This window comes from Rasamsonia byssochlamydoides (assembly GCF_041956645.1).
Source record: "Rasamsonia byssochlamydoides strain NRRL 3658 unplaced genomic scaffold VTN77scaffold_40, whole genome shotgun sequence".
Classification (NCBI taxonomy): Eukaryota; Fungi; Ascomycota; class Eurotiomycetes; order Eurotiales; family Trichocomaceae; genus Rasamsonia; species Rasamsonia byssochlamydoides.
The window spans coordinates 210158-231867 of record NW_027192423.1 but is presented as its reverse complement, the minus strand read 5'-3'; the positions used below and the strand labels follow the sequence as shown (position 1 = coordinate 231867).

At 51.7% G+C, this 21710-nt stretch overlaps 6 protein-coding genes across 6 annotated transcripts; 3 read left to right on the top strand and 3 right to left on the bottom strand.

Annotated features, from left to right (window-relative positions):
• Positions 1 to 4277: 4277 nt before the first annotated feature.
• VTN77DRAFT_5657 (uncharacterized protein) lies at positions 4278 to 7202 on the top strand (the record flags this gene model as incomplete). The annotated part of the gene is made up of 1 exon (XM_069421848.1): positions 4278 to 7202. The coding sequence occupies one exon, from the start codon at positions 4278 to 4280 to the stop codon at positions 7200 to 7202; it is 2925 nt and encodes a 974-aa protein (XP_069276888.1).
• A 430-nt stretch (positions 7203 to 7632) lies between these two features.
• Positions 7633 to 9015, top strand: VTN77DRAFT_5656 (uncharacterized protein; the record flags this gene model as incomplete). The annotated part of the gene is made up of 1 exon (XM_069421847.1): positions 7633 to 9015. One exon carries the CDS (start codon positions 7633 to 7635, stop codon positions 9013 to 9015), a length of 1383 nt encoding a protein of 460 aa, XP_069276887.1.
• Positions 9016 to 10685: 1670 nt separating this feature from the next.
• Positions 10686 to 10946, top strand: VTN77DRAFT_5655 (uncharacterized protein; the record flags this gene model as incomplete). The annotated part of the gene is made up of 2 exons (XM_069421846.1): positions 10686 to 10715; positions 10773 to 10946. 2 exons carry the CDS (start codon positions 10686 to 10688, stop codon positions 10944 to 10946), a joined length of 204 nt encoding a protein of 67 aa, XP_069276886.1.
• A 1142-nt stretch (positions 10947 to 12088) lies between these two features.
• Positions 12089 to 12901, bottom strand: VTN77DRAFT_5654 (uncharacterized protein; the record flags this gene model as incomplete). Its single annotated transcript, XM_069421845.1, has 1 exon — positions 12089 to 12901. One exon carries the CDS (start codon positions 12899 to 12901, stop codon positions 12089 to 12091), a length of 813 nt encoding a protein of 270 aa, XP_069276885.1.
• A 35-nt stretch (positions 12902 to 12936) lies between these two features.
• Positions 12937 to 13737, bottom strand: VTN77DRAFT_5653 (uncharacterized protein; the record flags this gene model as incomplete). The annotated part of the gene is made up of 1 exon (XM_069421844.1): positions 12937 to 13737. The coding sequence occupies one exon, from the start codon at positions 13735 to 13737 to the stop codon at positions 12937 to 12939; it is 801 nt and encodes a 266-aa protein (XP_069276884.1).
• A 959-nt stretch (positions 13738 to 14696) lies between these two features.
• Positions 14697 to 21425, bottom strand: VTN77DRAFT_5652 (uncharacterized protein; the record flags this gene model as incomplete). Its single annotated transcript, XM_069421843.1, has 1 exon — positions 14697 to 21425. One exon carries the CDS (start codon positions 21423 to 21425, stop codon positions 14697 to 14699), a length of 6729 nt encoding a protein of 2242 aa, XP_069276883.1.
• Positions 21426 to 21710: the final 285 nt, after the last annotated feature.

Sequence of the window (21710 nt, the reverse complement as noted above, 5' to 3'; positions counted from 1 at the left end):
TGAGCCACTGAGGGAGATGCAAATTGCGACGGCCCATTGACATTAGGGGTGCGCTGCCCTTGACCTTGTTGAAGCGCCGGATTCATCGGTCCCTGGGCGTACGCGGCACCACCCATGTGGTGGGTGACCAGACTTCTTAACGCATCCATCGGAGATAATTGTGGGTTTGCCATTGCATACTGAAACAGGGATGTCATATGAGACAACGTCTCCGCAATCTAAGCCGAAAACACTTCTGTCAGTACAAATTGAATAAGGACGAGAGGAGTAAATGCAGTCAAAGAAGTACCTCTAAGAAGCTCTGGACCCCAGGAGGAATACCGTGTCCATTCACCAGGGACTCAGGCAGCACAATATTGGGTTGTGCGGTCTGCTGTTTCTGCTGAGCACGCTTAGTCACATTCTTCGCAGACCGGGGGCTTTGCTTTTGATCCGAGGGCTCCTGCGGTTGCAACTGACTCCGAGGGATGTATTCATTATAGTTGCTAACCGAGAGATCGAGCATCTCAATCTTGTTGTTGTGATCAAGAACTGCTCTCAAGGCACCGTTCACGAAGAGCTGTCAGAAGTTAGAACGGTTTGTTCTCAAAACTGACAGGAGGAACATGGAGCAAACCTGGCAATCATTGGTGAACCAGTATATGAAACTCGTCTTGGGACTTTCCACCACATGGCCCCCATTGGGGAGGTCCCTTTCCCGCGCAATCTCCATATGGGTTTGAATCCGTTTAATGCCATTGTTGAACAACGTGTAGTAGTAACGCGGCAGTATAGGCGTCGACACTTCGAATGACTTTGAGGAGCCAATTTGCGGGTTAAGCACAACCTGGCGTAATACGCCTGTAGCAGAGTAGAATCTATCAACAAACGCCTGCCAATGTGCCAGATCATTTGCTTCCCCTCGACTCTGCATCATAATGTCAGCCACCCTTCCAGGCAGGCGCACTAGGAGAGAGAGAGGCCTTACCGTAAAATTGTTCAAATGTTCTGAAAACATATTTATATAGGCAATCAAGGCTCCTTTACTGGCGTTCGCCCTTTGCTGCATCAGCAGTGCAGCATTCTGCTGCGCCTTGAGTTGGGCTTCTTGAGCGGACAGATGTTGCTGATGCTGTTGTTGCTGCTGATGCTGTTGCTGTTGTTGCTGATGTTGTTGCTGCTGAGACTGCTGCTGTTGCTGTTGGTTTTGTTGCTGTTGTTGAGCAGCCTGCTGCTGTTGATTGTTCTGCTGTTGCGGCTGGGGTTGTTGTGGAAGCTGTTGCTGTTGTTGGTTCTGTTGTTGTTGCTGTTGCTGCCCCTGCTGCTGTGGTTGTTGCTGCGACGGGGGAATCTGTTGATGCTGGGGATTAGGGGTTTGCTGTGGTTGGGCCTGCGGACCTTGCGGCGGTTGAGGGGTTGAATGCTGTTGCGGATTCGATTGCTGCTGCTGCTGTGACGGCGTCGCGCTGCCCTGAGGTGCCGAAGGACCTTGCTGGGGCTGTGGAGTTACACTCTGAGGCGGTACGGCAGTCCTCTGCTGCGGTGTCTGCTGACCTTGCTGGGCGGCATTGTTGGCCTGGTGCGCTTGCTGCATGGCAAACAACTGCTGCTGCTGCAGGTTTTGCGGCTGTCCGTGGGGCATCTGCTGCTGAAGATGCATTATATTGACGGGTCGCATGTTGGGATTTGCTTGTTGCATGGCAGCCAATTGGGCGGCACTGAGGCCCTGAGTGCCGGCAGGTAGCGAAACTGGGATCCCATGTTGCTGTTGCGCCTGCTGCTGTTGCTGAAGCATCATTTGCCGCTGTCTGAGAAGTTGCTGTTGGTGCAGCATTTGAGGATTATTGGCAACTAAATGGAGACACCATGTTAGGACCTTGACAGGAGATGGATATGAATAAAGCACGGTCGAAGCAAACAGTTGAAGAGAGCGCTGCATCCATAATTATCGTGGAAGCCAACGACATCGTTGATAAGGCACAGTGCAAAAAGCTAACCACTCGATGTACATGCAATAGGTTCTCTCCAGCGAAACTGGAGAGTGGTGCATTCAAGGCAACAGATCAACAAAACAAGAGGGACCATGTAAACTCACAATTCTGTGCAAATTGCTGCTGCTGGAAGAGATGCGCTTGAGCCGGATTCAAATGCGATAGAGCATGCGCGTTTGGCACCGGACCTCCAGGACCTGTCGTACCAGCGCCCGGAGGCATTCCGGCCATCATTGGACCTGGCTGACTGACCTGGGGCCCCGCGGCGGCAGAGACTCCTGGATGGATCTGTTGCACCATACCTGCCCCGGGACCTTGAACGCCCATGTGTGTCGCGTTGGGATGCTGGGCTTGAGCCATTGGGTGGCCTGGAGGCAGGCCCGGATGCTGAGGGATGCCTTGATGGGCAGGAAATGGCTGCGTCATCATCATCGCTGTGCAACGAAGTCCTCACCCGTAGCGGGACTTCTGAGGACTCAGTCGACGGACGGTTTGAAGGGGAAGAGGGAAGGGGAGAACGGTGAGGGCGATATCGAGCGCGCGCCCGACGTGGAGTGGACGTGGAGGAGATGACAGCAGGGCCGCTTCTAGCGTCGGGGCGGAGGCCAAGACGCAACAGGCTGGCGACAGAGCCTGCGTCGAGATGGGCCAAGGGTACGCGAGCTCAGGAGCATCGATCGGAGCCGAGAGAATCCTCCACTGTGGTGCTGAAGCCTCGCCAGGCGAGTTCCCAGTCCTGGGGGGAGGACAGAGTCAGCGGGTGTTTGATTCCTTGGGCCGGGGGCGTCAGGAAGCAGGGTCGAGGTGGAAGGTTTCGGGGGAGGGGCTAACTTAGGGGCTGGGCGTGGTCAGGTCAGGTCACGTCCGTTGGAACGTCGCCTGTCGCGGTTGCGGTCAGCTCTGATCGCGAGCGACAGAAGAGAGGCCTGGTCTGACTGCTCTGCTACTACCGAAAGGAAGACAAACGACAGAAAGCCGGGTGCAAAGGGGAGACGAGCTGGGCGATCGCGCTTGTCGAGCCTGACCTGTCGCTAGTCGCCAACCACGGCAGCCGTCAGTGAGGCTTTTTTGGCTTTCGCGAATCTGCCAGACGCTAGCCCACAGTCACGTGATGCAATAGTCTATTTTTTTGGCGCGCGGGTTTTATCTCGTCGATTTTTTTCTTTTTTCTTTGTCTTCACAGTCAACACGTCGATTCTACTTCCTCCTCATTCTTGTTCATCTCAATCATACAACCAGGATTTAAATCTCCGCAGGCCAAACGGATGATCTCGATCTGTGTGTTTGCAGACTAGGAATATCAAAAGATGATTACAGCAAGCTGCCTGACCAGTGTATCTATATCCTCCTGAGACCTTGTCTTTCTACCATCAGGTTAGTTGTGTCCCCTCAACCTCCCCTGTGTTTCTTAAGATTCCTCTCAAGATGACAAACCCAACATTCTTCTTTTTGTACTCTGAGTCGCCCTTGAAGAGACAGTCGGACCTTCCTTTCCCGGTTGGTCTGCTACTTGCCAGTATACTTTGTCTGATCACATCTCTGTAGCATCTCCAATGGCTCTTATCACCCGTTCTTTCGTTGGATTGTCAGCGCTAACATCACATCTGCAATCTGGCAGGCACTAGAATCTCTCATTGCCTCCCGAATGCTGTGGGAAAGCCACCAGTCCTGTAGTGATATATCTTGTAGTATAGTGCTGCTAGCTAGGTTGAATACAAATGATTTCTATGTTGGATGGATTATGAGTACTGTACTGTAAATAATAAGTATCCTGCAGTAGAGAATGAAATGAAGTCAATTGGCCTGGTTTCAACTGCAGACGCTTGTACTGTATCTACACGTATTCGAGCCATCCTCTCGTAGAATACGGAGACACGGGAATCCTCCAACTATCCAGTGCCATTGGGGTGAAATGTACTCGGTACATGGGATGACATGTAGATCCACCACTGTAGGCAGCCTAGGTCTGACTCATAATAATAACAATATCGAGTATGCTGCATGCTGGGTTGTCCGCCGTGGCAAACGAGCGGAAAAAGTGGCGGGACGAGGATTTTGCGGTTGCGCACTGGTCTGTTCCGCCGGCCGGACGGTTCGGGGCTTGACATCAAACTATGCAGCTCCATGCTCTTCCACCCAAGCCGTCAACGGCGTCTTGATCTCGCCCGAAAAGGAAATCGGCAGGCCAAAAGATCTTCTGGCCTGATGACCTCTCCTCCCTTCTGCATCACCAGCAGCAGCAGCTCCTTTTCCTCCATCCATTGACTCCGTGGGAGCGCCAGGAGCTGCCCCCGACTGCCCGTTGCAATGCAAACCACGTTGCTCCTGCACTCCCACCTCGCCAGACCCTGCCGCTTCATCGCCCGCCGCCGACATCCTGCTGCCTGGTCACCGTCTGCCCGTCGATTCCACCTGTCGAGTCGATGGCGGTCCAGTGTGCCCCATGATCCCCGTGGCACACCGGATTCGGCCCCCAGCAACAGCGATGTTGCCAACGATGTTGCGCCGGCCGATGGGCGCGTCGAGCCCGCGGAAGAGGAGAACAAATCTGCAACAACACCTGCGACGACACCTACGACGAGCACAACCTCTGATCAACGACCATTGACCCGGCCGACAGGCCCGTACGGCTCGGGGATTCGCAGGGCAATGAGGAACAGGAAGCCCCCGCGGGAGTATAAACCGCCGGTGGCTACGATCCCGAGTTGGTTTCATGAGCGGAATACAGTCCTCTATCACGGTGCAGAGGGATCGGAGGTACTACTACCTCCACAACTCACGGTCCAACAACCGAGCGCAGACGAAGAGGCTTCTGTCCAGAAGGACTTGGCTCAGGGTGGGACTGGGGGAGACAACGACGGATCCAGTGAGCCGGCCGGTTCGGGCGTTCGCTACGTGTTGAGCCATGCTGTGTGGGAAGAGCTCTATGCTTCCGCCAAGGCAGGGTTGATGCTACCAGCGGCGGAATTTGCCAATGAACCGGCCGCTCTGAAGTCTCATCTAGTCCTTCAATATCCTGGGGATGATGGTATCCTCTTCCTGGATGCGGTGGTTCAAAAGCTGGCGCATAGTCTGAGAGCGAAGCTGGTCACCCTGAACGCGCAGGATATTGCTCAATTATGCAGCGAGCAGGATAGGGCGGATAGCGGCATGACGACTCCGATTCGATCGTTGGGATATGACGTCTACCGGCCATCCAGTGGCACGACTTGGCAGGAAGGTGATGAGACGAATGAGGGTGATGGAGAAGAGGGTGATGTGGAAGTATCCCCCGCTCCGTCGCGGTCCCGACCGGACCTGACGGCTCCACGGTTCATCACAATCGAAAGCACTCGTGACCTCTCCGAAATTCCACTTCCGAACTGGCTGGGCTTGAAATCGCTTGTGACATCCCTGAATGGGTCGGCCGCAGAAGCTTCAGCCACAGCCGCTGCACGGAATGGTCCCAATCGTGATCATCGTTGGTTTCGTCTCGTGAGTGAACTGGTCTCCCCATCTGCACCGAAGCAGCAGCCGTCCGTTGCAGAGGAGGGATCGTCAACGGATGCCAAAGACCCGGAAGCGCGGACGGACTCGGATCCAGCGGTGATTGTCCAAGTGCAAGATTACAGGGACATACAAGCGACACGGGAGGGCTCAAAATTCATCTCCTTGTTGCAACAGGTTATCCAGAGCCGGAGACGACAAGGAGAACGTATCTTATTAATAGGGACGGTTGCACGGGACATCCACGCACCGGCGGACCGCGAATCCCCACGATTCGTACAGAATGCTCTTGACGATCCTTACTCCAGAACGCTGATCATCACTCCGGCCATGGACGCGAATGCGGTGGAAAAAGTGTTTACGGAGGACCGTAAGAGGCGCACTATGGAGATCAATATCCGTCATCTTCAGGAAATGCTTCGCACGAGACTCAACAAAAACGCTACTCCGGCCGACCCGAGCATCTTCAGCGATCGCTCGTGGGCCCTGGACCCGGCAACTATCAAGGAATCCGGTCTGGACGAACGATACTGGACATACAACCACGTCCATTGGGTGGCAACTCTGGCGCTGGGATGTGCCGGACCCGACGAACCTCTCAGCCTCCATCACATTCAGCGAGGCCTGAAGCTGATGGAGATGACAGATCGGGTCAAGAATGATTGGCTGCAGGACAAACAGCCAAAAGTTGCACCTGCAGGATCTGAGACCCGCCACCACAAGCGTTCGCTGGCCGCGCTGCGGAAGACATGCAACGCCCACGAGAAGAAACTCCTGAGCGGAGTGGTCGACGCAGACAGTATTCGAACGACGTTTGCCGATGTTCACGTCCCTCAGGAAACCATCGACGCGCTGAAGACGCTGACTTCCCTCTCGTTGATCCGACCGGAGGCTTTTACGTACGGAGTCCTCGCCACCGACAAGATTCCCGGTCTGCTGCTGTACGGCCCGCCAGGCACTGGTAAGACGCTGTTGGCCAAGGCAGTCGCGCGCGAGAGCGGCGCGACAGTGCTGGAAGTCAGCGGATCGGAGGTTTACGACATGTACGTGGGTGAGGGGGAGAAGAACGTCAAAGCCATCTTCACCCTGGCGAAGAAGCTAAGCCCATGCGTGGTCTTCATCGACGAGGCGGACGCCATTTTCTGTTCACGGACGGGGGCCAGCAGCCGCACGTCACATCGAGAACTCATCAACCAGTTCTTACGGGAATGGGACGGCATGAACGACATGTCTGCTTTCATCATGGTCGCGACGAATCGGCCTTTCGACCTCGATGATGCTGTCCTCCGGCGTCTCCCACGACGGTTGTTGGTGGATCTTCCCACCGAGCAGGACCGCCGCGCGATCCTCCAGATCCATCTCAAAGACGAGCAACTGGATCCCTCCGTCGATCTGGACGAGTTGGCGCGCCGGACCCCGCTATACTCCGGTTCGGACCTGAAGAACCTATGTGTCGCCGCTGCCCTCGCCTGCGTTCGGGAGGAGAACGAGCTGGCAGCGAAGCACCAGGGCCCGGAGCCATACCGGTATCCGGAGCGGCGTGTTCTGACCAAGGCACACTTCGAACGCGGCATGGAGGAGATCAGCGCATCCATCAGCGAAGACATGTCGTCGCTGACGGCCATCAGGAAGTTTGACGAAAAGTACGGTGATCGCAAGGGTCGTCGAAAGAAGGGGCCTAGCTGGGGCTTCACCGCGCCTAGCGAGGCTGAGAGCATTGCGGAAACCGCTCGCGTGCGGACGTGAGCAGACGACAGGAACACAAGGGAATAGGGATTTGATTGATTTAGATGCGCATGGTTTGGTTTGTAATAGTAGGTTCTACGATAAATATGTTTGTACTATTAAGTATATTCTTATAAATTCATTCGTTGCTTCTTGTCTTGATGTACTGTGTGTAGGCGTAGTTCTGAGTTATTAAAGTTGCCTTCCTACTGGCGGCGCTTACATCCGGTGGTCTCATCTCTGCCGCCATCAGATTCTCATCATGCGACCTTTTCCCCCTCTCTGTCTTTCTTCACTCTCCCTCTCTTTTTCTCATCCTCCAACTCAACCATGTCGCCTAACTAGCTGTCGCTCCCTAGTGCAACCCGACACCGGGTGTCTCTATCGCTCGCCCTGACAGTCTGTCTTGGACTGCCCGCCTGTATCCTTTTCTTTTGCTTCTGCTGCCGCCATGGCCTCCAATCCCTCCTCCGTTTTCCCCTCTCTCCATCGCAAGCCCCGCGTCACTGATGCCGCTGTGAAAGAAAGCCGCGAAGCCGCCATTCGCGAAGCGAAACAACATGTCCGAGAGGTTGTCCGCAATGACTGGTCCTTTGACCCGCCTTCGTCGCTTTTTCCTTCGTCTCTAGAACCCGCGACCTCCCTCTCCTCGACGGTCGCAGCGACGACGTCATCCGTCCCTTTGACTGCGGGGCTGCAGCCCGAGGTTCTCGAATGGCGTCTACGTGAATACGGTAGTTCAGAGTCGGAGCCAGAAGGAGAATCTGGAAGTGCGGCTGCCGCCGATGGAGGGCAAGGAGCGAGTCGGGATCCCTACCGGTTTGAGAACTCCGATGTCATCAAAACCAGCGTCAGGGAGCGCAGGCGCAGATGGCGCGCAGAGCTGGAGGACGAAATGCGCTGGAACCCGGGCCTACGGTTCTGGATTGAGCGGCGGGACGCGTGGACTGGAGCGAAGAAGCGACGGGAGTTACGGGACTCGTTGAAAGAGCTGCAAGAGCTGCAACGGCGGCAGTCTGGTGATGGCGCTGCTGCGGCTGCACAGTTCAAGGACGCTCTGTCAGGGACATCTTCCTCGCAAGGGCAGCAATACAGTAGCTCGGCTGACGGAGAGGGTCATCGGAGCAACGTTGCGACAGATGCAGGGCCAAAGACGACGCATCAGAGGGAAGAGACGTCCCGTGGATCGTCGCCATCTGTGCCATCTCCGAACGAGCTGTTGGAAGAGTTATCCCTCTCGAAAGATAGTGATCACGACGAGGGTGATCAAGATGATTACGATTCAGATGAGAGTCTGATCCCAGTGGTGGAACCTTTCCTTCCCAAGTCCAATCCAGTCCGATCCTCCATTACACCAGCAATCTATGCGTCCATCTACAGCAAAGTGGTTGTGCAAGGGCTCACACCCACCATTCCAATAAACCTGGCGGACGTAACCAAGGCGATTGTGCAAGGGTGGAAAGCGGATGGACAGTGGCCTCCCAAACCCACAGTCCCGGTTCCTGGGTCGGACATCGTGACGCGAAAAAAGGGTTCAGCAAGCCATGCTGCCAACCATCAAAACGATAATGACAAAACCCATCATAACGACGAGACTGCTGCCGAGGGCAGCAAAACAACAAGGAAGAATAGCCACAGTCACGGATCAGGCGTCACCAACGCTGTGAAGAAAGTGCTGGGGTTGTCGCACCATTCCTTTCATCTGCGCCGGTCCAGCCGTGGAGGAAGCCAGGCCGAATCCGAAGCTGCGGCTGCGGCTGCAGCTGCTCGTGTGTCCGGAGAAACGTCCATCACGGAAGTTCCTGTCGTGGAGGATGGTCAAACCTTCCGCTAGAAGATTGCCAGCAGGCAGGTCTGAGTCGCGTCCTCAGTCGCGTCCTCTACAGAAAATAAGGGAGAAATACCTGTCTATCAGGACTATCACCGAGTGAACTCCATCCTGTTTCTTCATGAGTCAGTCATGATGACTCGTGTACTGATCCCAGGAGAGCTTTCTTATTGTACTGTACATACATATTACATATGACATGTGACGAGACATTATATGCAATGGAATGAGATGAAATGAAATCGCCATGTCTAAGCTGAATGCATTCTCAATCAACTCAGTAAGGAAGTAAAGAGCAACTTCATAACGAAGGTAAGAAGACCGAGTTGCGCATCCTCCAGCAGTGTTTATATATATATATGGTACGTATATACTCTGTAGTATACTCTATCACAGGCCAGAGTGTTAGTTGTGACGATGCCAAAAACCGAAAATAGATTCGATATTGATCCGGTGGTGGGGGGGGGGGGGGTAAGGCGGCATACAAAACTGCTTGATTGAGGGGGGAATCTGCCGCAAGGTGAAGAAGCATGAAAGAAAGTCAATTTAGAATTGAATAGTATCTATCAGTGAATGGGGGATTGCAAGTTGAAGGCAGAATTCTTACCTATGCACGAGTCTACCTACCCAAGTCTACCTGCGTAGAGAGTATTCACCCTACCTAGGGACCTGATAGTGATACTTATAGATAGAAATAACTCAAGAAAGGAAAAAGCTGTAGAGGAATTTTACATATAAAGGTTATTATTTTGTTAAATATACATACAACCCTCATATTATAAGTCTCGCTTCGCTGGACTGGTTTGAAGAGAAGAGGGAAAAAAAAGCTACCTGGTCTAGATATCCTTGCCAGGGACCTGTACAATCGCCCAGGCAAGTCTGTCTTCTATATGCCCGACATACGTATGGAGGTTAGGTAGTTCTTTTATTATCTCCTTTTTGCAGGTGCCTATATTCCTTGACATCTTCTTCGCCGTATTTCCTGTATTATGTTGTATTTATCATTTACTTTCCAGGTGGGCTTCCTACCCATATTCTTTGCCATGCCATAATTCTCACCATAAATCAGCAGGTACTTATGGTAAGATCCGGACTTAACTACCTAGGTACCTACATAACCACGGATTTACTCGTAGGTCAGTAAATACAGGTTTTTCCTAATCGAGAACTTTGCATTGATAGTTACTAGGGAGGCCTTGGGTGCTCCTTCCTTTTTTTTTGTATTCACCATCATCCACCCTCCCAATCCATGTAGTTCCCCCCTGGCCTACTTCATTCTCCTTCCTCTCTTCTCTCCAACTACCCACTCTCTTCATTCTCCCTAGAAACCCCTCCTGTGCTGGTCACATTGTCCTTATTCATTGTAACCCTTAGGTCAGGTGGCCAAGGGACGAACAATTGATTTTTTTTTTCTTTCTTCTCTGTCTGGCTGTTCAAAATGCAAATCAAAGAGCGCAAAGAGATGTGGAGTCCAGGGGATACTACAGACAAAAAGACGACATCTGGAGGATATCTTCTAAGCTAGGTAAAGTTTATTTCTGTCACGTTTCTGCTGCCTAGTCTGACTCTGGTATAAAAGGCTTGGAACGGAGCCTTGCTGCGGCCACTATGACCGGCTTCTGCCTCTTTCTTGTCCTTGGCTTGCTTGTTGGCAAAGGAGAATTCACAAAGAGGGAATGTCGATGTGGACAGACATGAGTCAGAAAGTGAGTCTCTCGAGGAACCAGTTCGATTACGTCTCATGAAGAAAGACTTAAGGACAGTACCTCTTCTGCAAATGTCGAAGCCGTCCTGGCTCGAGGAACGACGTGCAGCCCGCGAAAACCGACTTCGACCTTGGTTGCAGAAAGGTACATAAGTCGGCGACAACCACCGCGACTGCTCGTCTGCCGGCGCTCTCCCTGCGACTTTGTGACGGCCTCGACAAGGCTCGCTAAATTCTTCAAATCAAGATGAAATCAGATGAATTTGAACGATTCTCGATACGTCTGTTACTTTTTGCCCAGTGGCTTGATTGAAGCGAGCCATCGTCCGAGATCAGAAGTGAGAGAAACGATATAGCTCATGGTGGAAATGTTCTGTGATATCCAGGCAATCAAGCTCATATATTAGACGAATCCAGAGAGAGCTGAAAGTGACGATGGCTGGAACCTTCTACCTCAGAAGCGCGGAAAGTCCGAAAACCACGCCAATAATCGACCAACATTTCAGGGATCTACGAAACAATATCCTCAATTCAGGACAGATGTGGTACTTCGCGCGGTTACGATACCGATGGTTCTTGGATAGCGCCTCAAATCGGCCCCCGTTGTCCTTCTGCCACTGGCTATCCCATGGTACAACGCACTACTACTTATACGTCGACTGATGATTCCCGTCGGGCTAATAATTTCTGATCGAGTCGATCCAAAGAATACCAAAAATAATATATACATAGCACTGAGTTGTAGCGGACATGTTAACAGCTGAGTTAGGGTTTAAGCTTACCATGTCCTTAAAGCACTAACCTAAGTAGATATGTGACGAACTGGATTTCATTTCACCTCATTGAAAAAAAAAAGGCAAGATTATCTTTTTCCGTGAGCGTATTCGAGGAATATTCTGACTGAATGGCATTGAGTGCATTAAAAGATTTTTTTTTTCTCCCTTTGCGAGGCTTAGGTACCTTAGGCTCTGTACTGACTACATAGGCTCTAGAGTACTCTGCTTGAATCATTACAAAAAGGAGAAAAAAAAATAAAAGTCATCCACCCCAAGGGATCCAAAGATAATTATTTACGAGATATTGTTGGTTAGGTCTTTGCTTACGTGATTCCTTTTAAGAGGGATAGGTAGTCTTTTCTTTCTCTTTTTTTTCCCCCCTCCTCTAAGTATTCTCTTTGAGACTCGCTGATTATCTTGTGAGATACCTTGAATTCCTGGCATGAGGTCTTTTCCCTTCCAAAAGCGTCGACTATCTAGATCTCCATTATTACCTATACAGTTCCGTCATTTTTTTAGATATATGGAGCTGATCAAATGGTCTAATGCTCATATATATGTGTCTCTCTCTTATATCTATCTCTGCGGAGCAGTAGTACTAACTACGGTTCTGCTCCAGAACAAGCAACGAGAGACCATGAATCGGCAAGGTAAAAGAAACCTGCACCTGCCCATCATCCCCAACATGAACGGCTTCCGGCTCGTCCAGCGTCGCCAACTGACCGGCCGCTTTGAGCCCTGCATACTCCCCCGCCGTCGGGTTCTGCGGGCTTCCCTGCTTCAGCCACGTCGTGTACGAGTTGCTGTGCTCGTTGTCGACCCGGTAATGGGTCAACTCCCCGCTTCCGGTCCAGGGCAGCCCCTCGATGGATACGGTGATGGCAGCGTCGGGCTTGGGCAGGGCGTCGTCATGATAGTGCCATATGAAGACGCTCAGACGCCCGTTATCATCATCAAGGCTCGCGAGCACGCCCACGTCCGGTGCGTCTCTGATACCTTCCGCTACGGCCGTGTCCAGCGGGACTTGGCCTGAGCTGGTGGCCTCGACCCGCTGACCAGACATCTTCCCCAGCATGCGATGGAAGTTGAGCACGGGCTTGTCGATGCCATTCGTGGCAAGGACCCGGAACCCATCAAAGTACGGGAAATTGTCATACTCAAACGCCCAGGTCAGCGCGCCCTGCAGGTTCACGCCATGTTTGACGGCCAGGTCGAGCGCTCTCACGAACGACGCAGCCGTATACGACGGGTACAGCAGGCCGTTCCGGTACTCGTACTGCAAGGGGTTGCACGCCGCACAGCCATCGGGGTCGCATTCGCTGATGATGATCGGTTTGTGACGCATCTCCGGATACGAGGCGATGACGGCAAACGCGGCATCGATGTTCTGCAGTTGCGCCGCAATTCCCATTCGGATGTACCCTCCTGCATTCTCGCTCGTAGCATTTACATATGTTGGGACTCCCTTCGCGTGAAAGGAGAGAAAATCCAGCGGCGACCCGACTTCTCCCGTCGCATAGTTCTTGCCGTGCAGGACGTGCTCGATGAAATTCGCCAGATAGTCCCCTTCAGACCGCCGGCGACCTCTGGTCCGCCGACTCGCGCAGTCGGCAGCGCTCGTCGGACAGCGTCCACCGCATAGTCATGGAGCTCGTAGAACTGCTCGACCGTGCCGTTCCAATACTGGATATTCGGCTCGTTCCACACCTCCCAGTACCAGGACTCGACCTCCTCGCGACCGTACTTCTCAACGCAGTGCTTCACCCACTGGTAGACGAGCTCCGCCCACTTTTGGTAGCTGGTCGGCGGATACGACCACCCGGTATAGATGACGTCGTAGGGCGAGCAGGGCGTGAAGTGGAAGAAGTACGGATGCGGCCGCGTCGACAGCGCCTGGGGCATGAAGCCGATCTGCACGTAGGGCTTGACGTTGCGCTTGAGATAAGACTCGAAGATGCGGTCGATGACGGTCCAGTTGTAGATGGGGTTGCCCTGCGCGTCCTCCGTGTAGGCGTTCGTACTGCCCCATTTCAGCGCGGGTATGCCGTCCCCCGTGGTGAGCAGGTTGTGTGTGCGAAAATACGTCTGCGCGGGACCCAGCTGGCCCAGTTCTGAGAGCAGGGCTTGCCCTTGCGGATAGTAGGCGTAGTTGGGCTCGTCAGCGCCGAAGAAGCGCGCGAGGGGGATAAATGGCCCTGTTGTGTTGCGGGCGTTGACATGGATGGATACTGGTGCAGTCTGCGCCATGGAAACTAGAAGTAGAGGCAGCTGAAGTAAGTAGTCTGATCAGCTGAGAAGTGATAGTAGACTGCAATAGAATCATGACGATGTAACTCACTCACCGGGCTATCTTGTTATTAAATAGATGGCAATAGCATCGATCTCTCGGGTTGGGCAAAGGTAAAGTAGTCCATACAGTTTTTGTATTTAGACTGCCCAAAGTTGAGGATCATCGGGCATTTCGCTGACTACATCAAAGGAGCGATATCCAAGAACAGATAGACTAAGGCTGTGTACATAATGTACGGAGAATTGCCTATCTAGGTAGGCCTCCTGGCGTTAAGTAATATCTAACGACTTTCGGTGAGACCGTTGAAGTTATTGTCACCCCGCAAGGGAATCCCCGCAGATTCGATGTGGAGGTCTGCATGACTGGGGCGTCTATTTAGTTCATTTTCAAGGCCATGGAATTTGAAGCATATTTTATTTTATCCACGAATGAATACTGCGTAGCCATGCAATCGGATAATTTCGCAGTTAAATCTTCACAAATCACCAGGAACAGACGGACATCATAACTATAACGATATAGCATTCTAGCGTTCAGGATATATTATATGTGTCGTACTGTACTTACTTTCAAACTGCACACAAAAGTCAATGACCTGAAAGATCTATACAGGAACTATTCCATCAGTCGATAAGTCTACAAGTCGTCAAGGCAAGGCAGATAGATGTCTCACCCATCTCATAATCTCATTCGTATCATTTGCATAAAGATAACTTTAACTAAATAGCTAATAACATAACATTACATACATCGTGCGTGCTTAATATCAATCCATCTCATAACATACCATGACGCATCGTAATGCTTCGGAAAAAAAAAAAGAAAGAAAAGAAAAGAAAAGAAAGGGGGAAAAAAGAATAAGTCGACTCTCTATAAGTCCTGCGGCTTCGAGTCTGTCCTCAATTATATACCTATGCTAGAGCATCAGCTCGGCCATGCTATCGCCTAGCTGGTCTAGATCATACAACGCGGTTGACGACTTTGGTTCCACATCGTTCTCGTCGAAAATGTCGAGGTATCGTAACCTCTCCAAAAAGGTCTCTGCTGCATCCACAAACGTCGCCTTTGCAGTGTCCAGAGACTCAATCCCCCTTATCGCGCCAATGTCAATCTCCTTCGCTTGCTGACCGCGTCGGATGAAGTATCGCCCCTCATGCCGTGACCAGCTGCTGCGAAGCCACGTTTGGAGTTCGCGAGATGCAAAAGTGCGGGCCTCCTCAAAGAAAGGAGGATTCTCGCTGTCCCGTCCTTGCTCCCGGAAAGTCTCGAAGGCATCGTTATCCACGTCCGGATCTACCGCCATGGACGGCTCAAACAGCGTGGAGATTGCAAACACTGTAAATTGTCGGAAGGCTTGCAACACGGCAAGGAGCTCTGCTGGAAGGACAGAATTTCGGTTCAAATAATCAATCGTGGGCAAGGCGGAAGTTATCATCTCAAGGAACAACGCCACCGTGACGAGTACGGGCGGCTCCTCAAGAAACCCAGGATGGTCGACAAGAAGATGCAGCGCTCGATGGACAGACTCGAAAATTACGCTGAAGATGTTCGTCAACGACGACGTGCAACTGGCATCAGTCGCATCCATATCAAAGAGCAAGTTGGCAAAGGTCTGGGAAATGGTTTGCAGAATAGGCCGAGTGAGGATCCAAGCGGCTGCATTGCTGAACGCGCATTCGACGTAAGCCGGGAAAACACACCGCATAAGAAACGAGCGCAATGTTGGCTTATTCGGGTTCCCACTCTCGTACGTCTCCGCCATACACGCACACAACTGCTCAACGAGATAGCCTTGCTGACCATCCACAGCTGCCCGTTCGGAGACACTCTGCAGAAACATGACCAGCTGCTTTGCCACCTTGCCTGAGGAAAGTCTGACACCATAACTCTTTAATCTGGCCACGATGTATGTTGGGTCGCTTGCGGGAAGTGGAAAGGACGTTGGCTCGGTGAAGAATCTGTCAATGGGACATATGTTCTGCGTGTGCTGTTGCAGAAACTCAACAACACGATGAACAAAATCAACATAGGCCCCTTGCGCTGAACCCCCAGAGTGGCCGAGTTCTTGGTAGTTCGCCTTCATCGATGCCATGAGTGTCATCACTAGTTCTCTGTACTCCTCGCGAATGCTGGACAAACCCCGACCACCAGAATCTTCGACCTCCTGCAAGTGCTCCCGCATGTTTGATAAGAGACTAGAAATAAGAGACAACCTCCTTTCGCTGAATTCGGAAAGGGTGATGTGATACCGATCATCTCGTCTGTCCCGATAGAAGGGCAAATTCCTAAGCAAGGCACTTTCAGAATCTTTATTCAGCAAAGCCTCCGTGAGCCGATGTTGGAACTTGAGCATCGAGGCTCTCTCCACCAAACACGACATCCACATGTTGAGTACTTGGGCTCTGCACTCGGAGTAGAATTGGCTGTCCTTTTCGATGCAGCTCGCCAAGAACTGGGGCGTAAACTTCTTGGTCTGCACTGTCGCTCGAAGTGCCATCCACGAGTGCGAACCGTACGGGCTGAGATAGCTCTCCCAATGCTGCAAACGATGCCTAACAAGAATCTGCGCGATAGAAGACCAGCAGTCAATAGCGGCGAAGAGAATTTCGTCTTCAGGGCAGTGATCTTCGCCGAAACAGTTAGAGATAAGGCGAGAGACAGCCGGCTGAAACACATTCTCCACATGGAGAATCGCAGCGCTTGGCTGAGAAGATTCTTGTACATCCTCACACATTGCCTCAATGCCTGTCCAGTCGCCATACTCTTGGCTGTCATCATTCACAGCAGCGATAGCAGCTGATGTGGGAGAGTCCTCATCTTTCCGAATATAGGCCATCACAACTTCGAGAGTCTCCTTTACTGTGTTGTTAACTCGAGCCAGCTGCGGGTTGAAAAGGCCAAGCAATCTCGTGATGGGCATTCCCGAGACGAGAACGCGTGCTTGCTCTAGAGATCGTGTGGCTTCGATGGCACCTTTCAGGCCTCCAAGAGCACTGTTCAACAAGGACTCGATTTTGCGCTGATTCTGGGAAATGGTCGACTCGACCAGCTGCCGAGAGAATTGAATGTTGCCATGGGCCTGCGACTCCACCTCAGTCCTAGCGAGAGAATGCTGTCTGGCCAGTTCAGAAACAAAATTACCGTGCCAGTCGGAGAATGGCTCTAATCCAGATATGTCCTCGTTAGTCGACAACTTGAACCGCACTAGTCTCGTCCATGATCGTATGCTTAGACTGCACGTTTCTTGATGGGAACTAGCAGGATCGACAAGATTGCGTATCGTTTCAATCCGAGGTCTGCACCCGTCGGGAACAGCCCAGTAAAGCGTGCAGAGCAAATCATGGTGGTTCCTCAATGCGTCTAGATCTTCCTGATGAAGCGGTCGATCTTTTGGATAAACGCGTCCATGATTTGGTAAGAGGCGCCAAGCAAAGTTCCTGATCTTCTTGTTATCATATATGTTCGCCAGGAATCGGAGACCACTTCCGATAATCTTTAGTAGGATGTGAAAGCACGAATCCCCAATCTGAACCTCGAGAGAGGGGTTGCTATCAAGCCTGTCAAGGAAGGATGGAGACCCGAAGCACTCTTCATTCTTCAAATTGTGAAGTGTGTTCTTGGCGAAGAAGTCAAAGAGAGTGTCAAGGATGATTTTACAGTCGCGCCACCCCCAAGCAGTCATCAAATGAAAACATCGGTGAAAGATGGTCCGGCAGTAATTATTAAGAGAGGCAGGTTGCGTTGCAGAGTCGGAATCGTAGTGGGCTAGGACCTTCAACACTAATTGCTTGACTATTGACCAGTTGCCGTGAGGGCGTTGGAACCGTGAGCCAGGCTGTCCGATTCCGAAACGATCTATTTCATCAAGCGGAAGGGTCGTGAAAATCGCCTGCCAGACGTCTTCCAGGCCTTGAACATCTCTCACAGATGAGAGATCACCAGATAGCAGCACTGAGGATGAGAGCTCCTCAAACCATCCCTTGTAAGCATCCATACCGTGTAAGACATGATATGAAATGACATAGGCCTCAACCGAGGTGAAGTCATCACGGATTCCAGCTTCCCGTCGTTCCTGCAATCTGTTTTCTTCCAGGAAACGGCGGATCTCCGCGAGACCGGGTTGGTTGAAAACGAGTGCGAGCAATTGCTGGGAAACATCCCTTACCACACTCAGAGATTTCTCCCATTTCTGTGTTCCAACTAGATTATGAGAGGCCACCTGTTGAATTTGGTTGGCAAACACCAGATTGAAACTAGCGATTTTCAAACAGCGTCTCCAGTTGCCTTGCGCAATAGGCGCAAGTGTTGTGATGTGATGGTTCAGTTTCGACACCAGATAGATCGACCTATCGACAAAGGCTGTCCTATCAACAGGATCGGTAAAGCAAAGCCTATCAGTCACGTATTTGACAACAGATCCGTAAAGGTTTCCAACGCGGTCATTGAACGTCTCCAACGTCGCCTCCTGTCCAGCAGGATCGAGTGACTCGGTCTCCTTAGTGATGGCATCAAACACCAGGCCGAGTTCAGAAGATACGGTATCATTCCATGCGCTCCATCGAAAACTCTGCCCTTCCAGTTGAATGTAACTATAGCCAGCATCTTGATCGAAATTTCGCTTTTGAATCTCCAAAGAACGCCGAAAATCCCCACTTCCAATGAATGTAGAATCATGGAAGAAAGTGCCCATGCGAAGGGGTGAAACATTGAAGTCCACAGTGAATGACCCCTTGAAACCACCCAGTCCTTTTAAAACCGGTGCTGCAACTTGGATATCATCAGTTGGTACCGGTGAGGAAGCACGGGAGTCTTCAAACGTGATACTCAGTGGCTGTTGATGTTCAGCATTATCCACATTGATCCGCTTCGGGGGGCGCTTCTTCAGACGTCTTCTTGTCACATTCCTCGATGGTTGAAGACATGAACCTCCAGAGTCGGAAGTTACCGCTTTAGCTACTTCAGGAACAGGGTGAACGGGAGCAGTCGCTGGAATATCATCAGAAAGAAATCGATCCAGAGTCAGACTAGGTTTGAATTTCGTCGGCAGATGCGAACGCTGATATGTCCGATTCAATGCCGCTAATGCCTTTCGGAATGACAACGGAGTCCTGACATTGTGCGAGCCGACTTGTTCAAACTCTGCAGGTCGTGGAGCGTTCCTCTTCAAAGACGATACGGCAAAAGCTCGGGGGATAATCCACTTATCTCCATATCGCTTTGGGAGATTGGGCTTATTGGGATCAGTTGCACTCTTCAGCCTCTTGACCTCGGTTGACACAATGGAATGCTCAGGGCGCAAATCATTTTCTGAATCCGAATCCAGATCATCGATCCATTTTGATCGCGGATCCGCACTCGATGTGCCAGCGTCTGGACGATGTTCGAAAACAGCTTGTTCATTGGCAGCAGTGTCGCCTAAAGGCATTCGATGGAGTTGTTTGGGCTTAGATTCCGGTATTTTCACTTGCTGCATGGCGCCCCTTCTCCAATCCCGTAAAAGCCTGTTCGTATCTTCCGTGTCATCCCTGGTACTCAGCTTGAAGAATTTACGATCAGGGCTCTTTCTGCCTTTGTCCCGGCGAGAACGTGCCTGCCTAGCCGCAACTCTGAGGAACTGTGGTTGATCCTTACGAGGACGTTGAGCCACGTCCGGTGCGTCCAATATGCCCAGCTTCGGTGGCTTAGGAGTAGATCGGCTTTTTGTTCGCTGTCGGGACATAGTGTCTGTAATTCTCGTTTGGCGCTTTAAGTGAGGTCTCCTCCGGACAGACTGATGCTCATGAACGTTTACCCTTCCGCGATCAATATTCCGCTGCTTCGTGTGTTGCTTCCTGTTCCCATACGTTGTTTTACTGCGCGAGGTCGATGGGAACATGTAATCAATACGGTTATCCTCGGGAATATCGTCATCTACCACATCATTGAATGGATTCTCGAATCCCACCAGGCCCGCGAGAGCTTCATGGGAGTCATCCTCGTCTGAATGGGAATCTTCTGAATCTGACAGGTCCAATGTGAAATTCAGCGTTCGTCTGTGGTTAGGGGATGCAACAGAGCTGCTTTTTGGCTTGGTAATTTTTCTGGCGACGCCCTTTACGGGCTCCATGGTGGAATGAGCCTCTCTCCTCCGTTGAGAAGCCTTTAGACGTTCTCTCTCTTCCTGTTGCTTCAAGTCGAGCCGTAACCAGGAAGCCGGAAGAACACCCTTGATTTTTCGCCGCAACCGTTGAACTTCAAGTTCCACATCCTCCGTCTCTTCCTGATCAGCAGGGTCTTGATCAATGTCAGAAACCCTTTCGGCATTGTCTTGTGGTGGATCAACTTCTGACCACTCCTGAAGACTCAAGTCATCAGTATCTTGGTTCTTTGATTTCGAATCCGTGACAGGAGTAGTCAGTGCCGGAGGTGTGAAGCCACGAGGGAAGCGAAACCCATCTGCGTGTGTGGTATCCGCAGAGAACAAGCTGCCTGAATGCGGGGGAGAAGGCGGGATATCAAAGCGCGATCCACGTTGAGAATTTTCAGGTAGAGATGCGTTTTCAATGACCACCTGCATGCTCGAGGAGCTCCGCTGTAACCGATCTTGTTTCTCGCTGGCGTGAAAAAGCTTCCGTCGCTTCTGTGCATAGCCATCATTGTTGCTTATTGCGGCCATTTTACGAGGGGCTGACCTAGGAGTACGCCGCTGTGACTTGGTACGAGGAGACGCATAAGGATCTGATGGTGGTGAAGAAGGAGGCCATTGAAACTCCGCGGGCGGGCTGCTCGAAGGGGGTTCGGGAACGTCAACGAATTCCTTTTCCTGACTATCATCCTTGTGGCGGGCGGAACCGTGGTGTAGATTGGGTATTCGCACTGGTTTGAGTCCGCTGGCTCTGAGGAGGCTTTGGTAACGAGCGTCTTCGAGGAGATACGGATGGAGTTGGATGGGATTTCTCTGCCTCAGCGGTCGTCTAGTCGGCTGATTTAACTCCCGCATTATTTCCTCCGGAATCTCCAACGGCGGAACCAAGTCTTCCAGCCTTCTATTCTCTGGCGCTTGTGCATTGTCCTTGGCGTCGCCCTTTTCAACCTTTTCATCCGTTATAGAGCGTAAGGATTCTATCGAGGATGGAGGGGGAGAAAGTGACGACAGGCTGTCGTCGTTGCTCATCAAATCATGCGGCACGTCCTCTTGTCTTTGCAAAGCAGGAGAAGTCGGTTTCCTCAACGGTTCATGGACGAGCTGGAGTTCGTCCTCCGAAGAGCTTTCGACATTACGATCGGACAGACGTTTATTTGGCGGCTGACTCCTCTTCGAAGGGGTAGCGCCATCATCGTTGAGCTCGGAACTTAAACGGGAAGTCTGCTGAGGACGCTTCGTAGCAGAGGAAGATGGAAGCAGCTGTTGGTCGTCCCCAGCCTTTTGCTGAACGAGTTCATTCAATTCATCGTCCGAGGCAAGCTCCATAGACTGCGGAAGCGGCGGGTCGTCGCCCTCCGTGTGAGGATTTCCTTCTCCATTCCCTTGCTCGACATCTTGACGGTTATCTGTCAAGTTTTCGTAAGATGCGCTCTTATTGACCTCTCTCTTCGATTCCTGGCTATCAAGCTCATCCTCTTCGTCGGAGTCTGGCACAAAACCTCGATCCCGCCATGATTCCATTTGCATCCCTGGCGCGTATGGCCCATTGCTCTAGCGCGTCATGTCCGGTGTCGACGGCGTATGGAATTGCCCGATTGAAATAACAAGGGTAGTCGCAAAATCCGCAGACCTCAATGAAGGACGTTTGCCATGAATAATAGAACAAATGTATTGTATTGTCGAGCCACGGTTGGCTTGACTCCTTGAACTCTTGGTTTGACGCGTCGAACTGTGGGGGAGACGCGCCGGGACTGAGTTAACTTTAAGTGGCCGGAGCTTAGCACGGTTAAACTCCGAAATTAATCT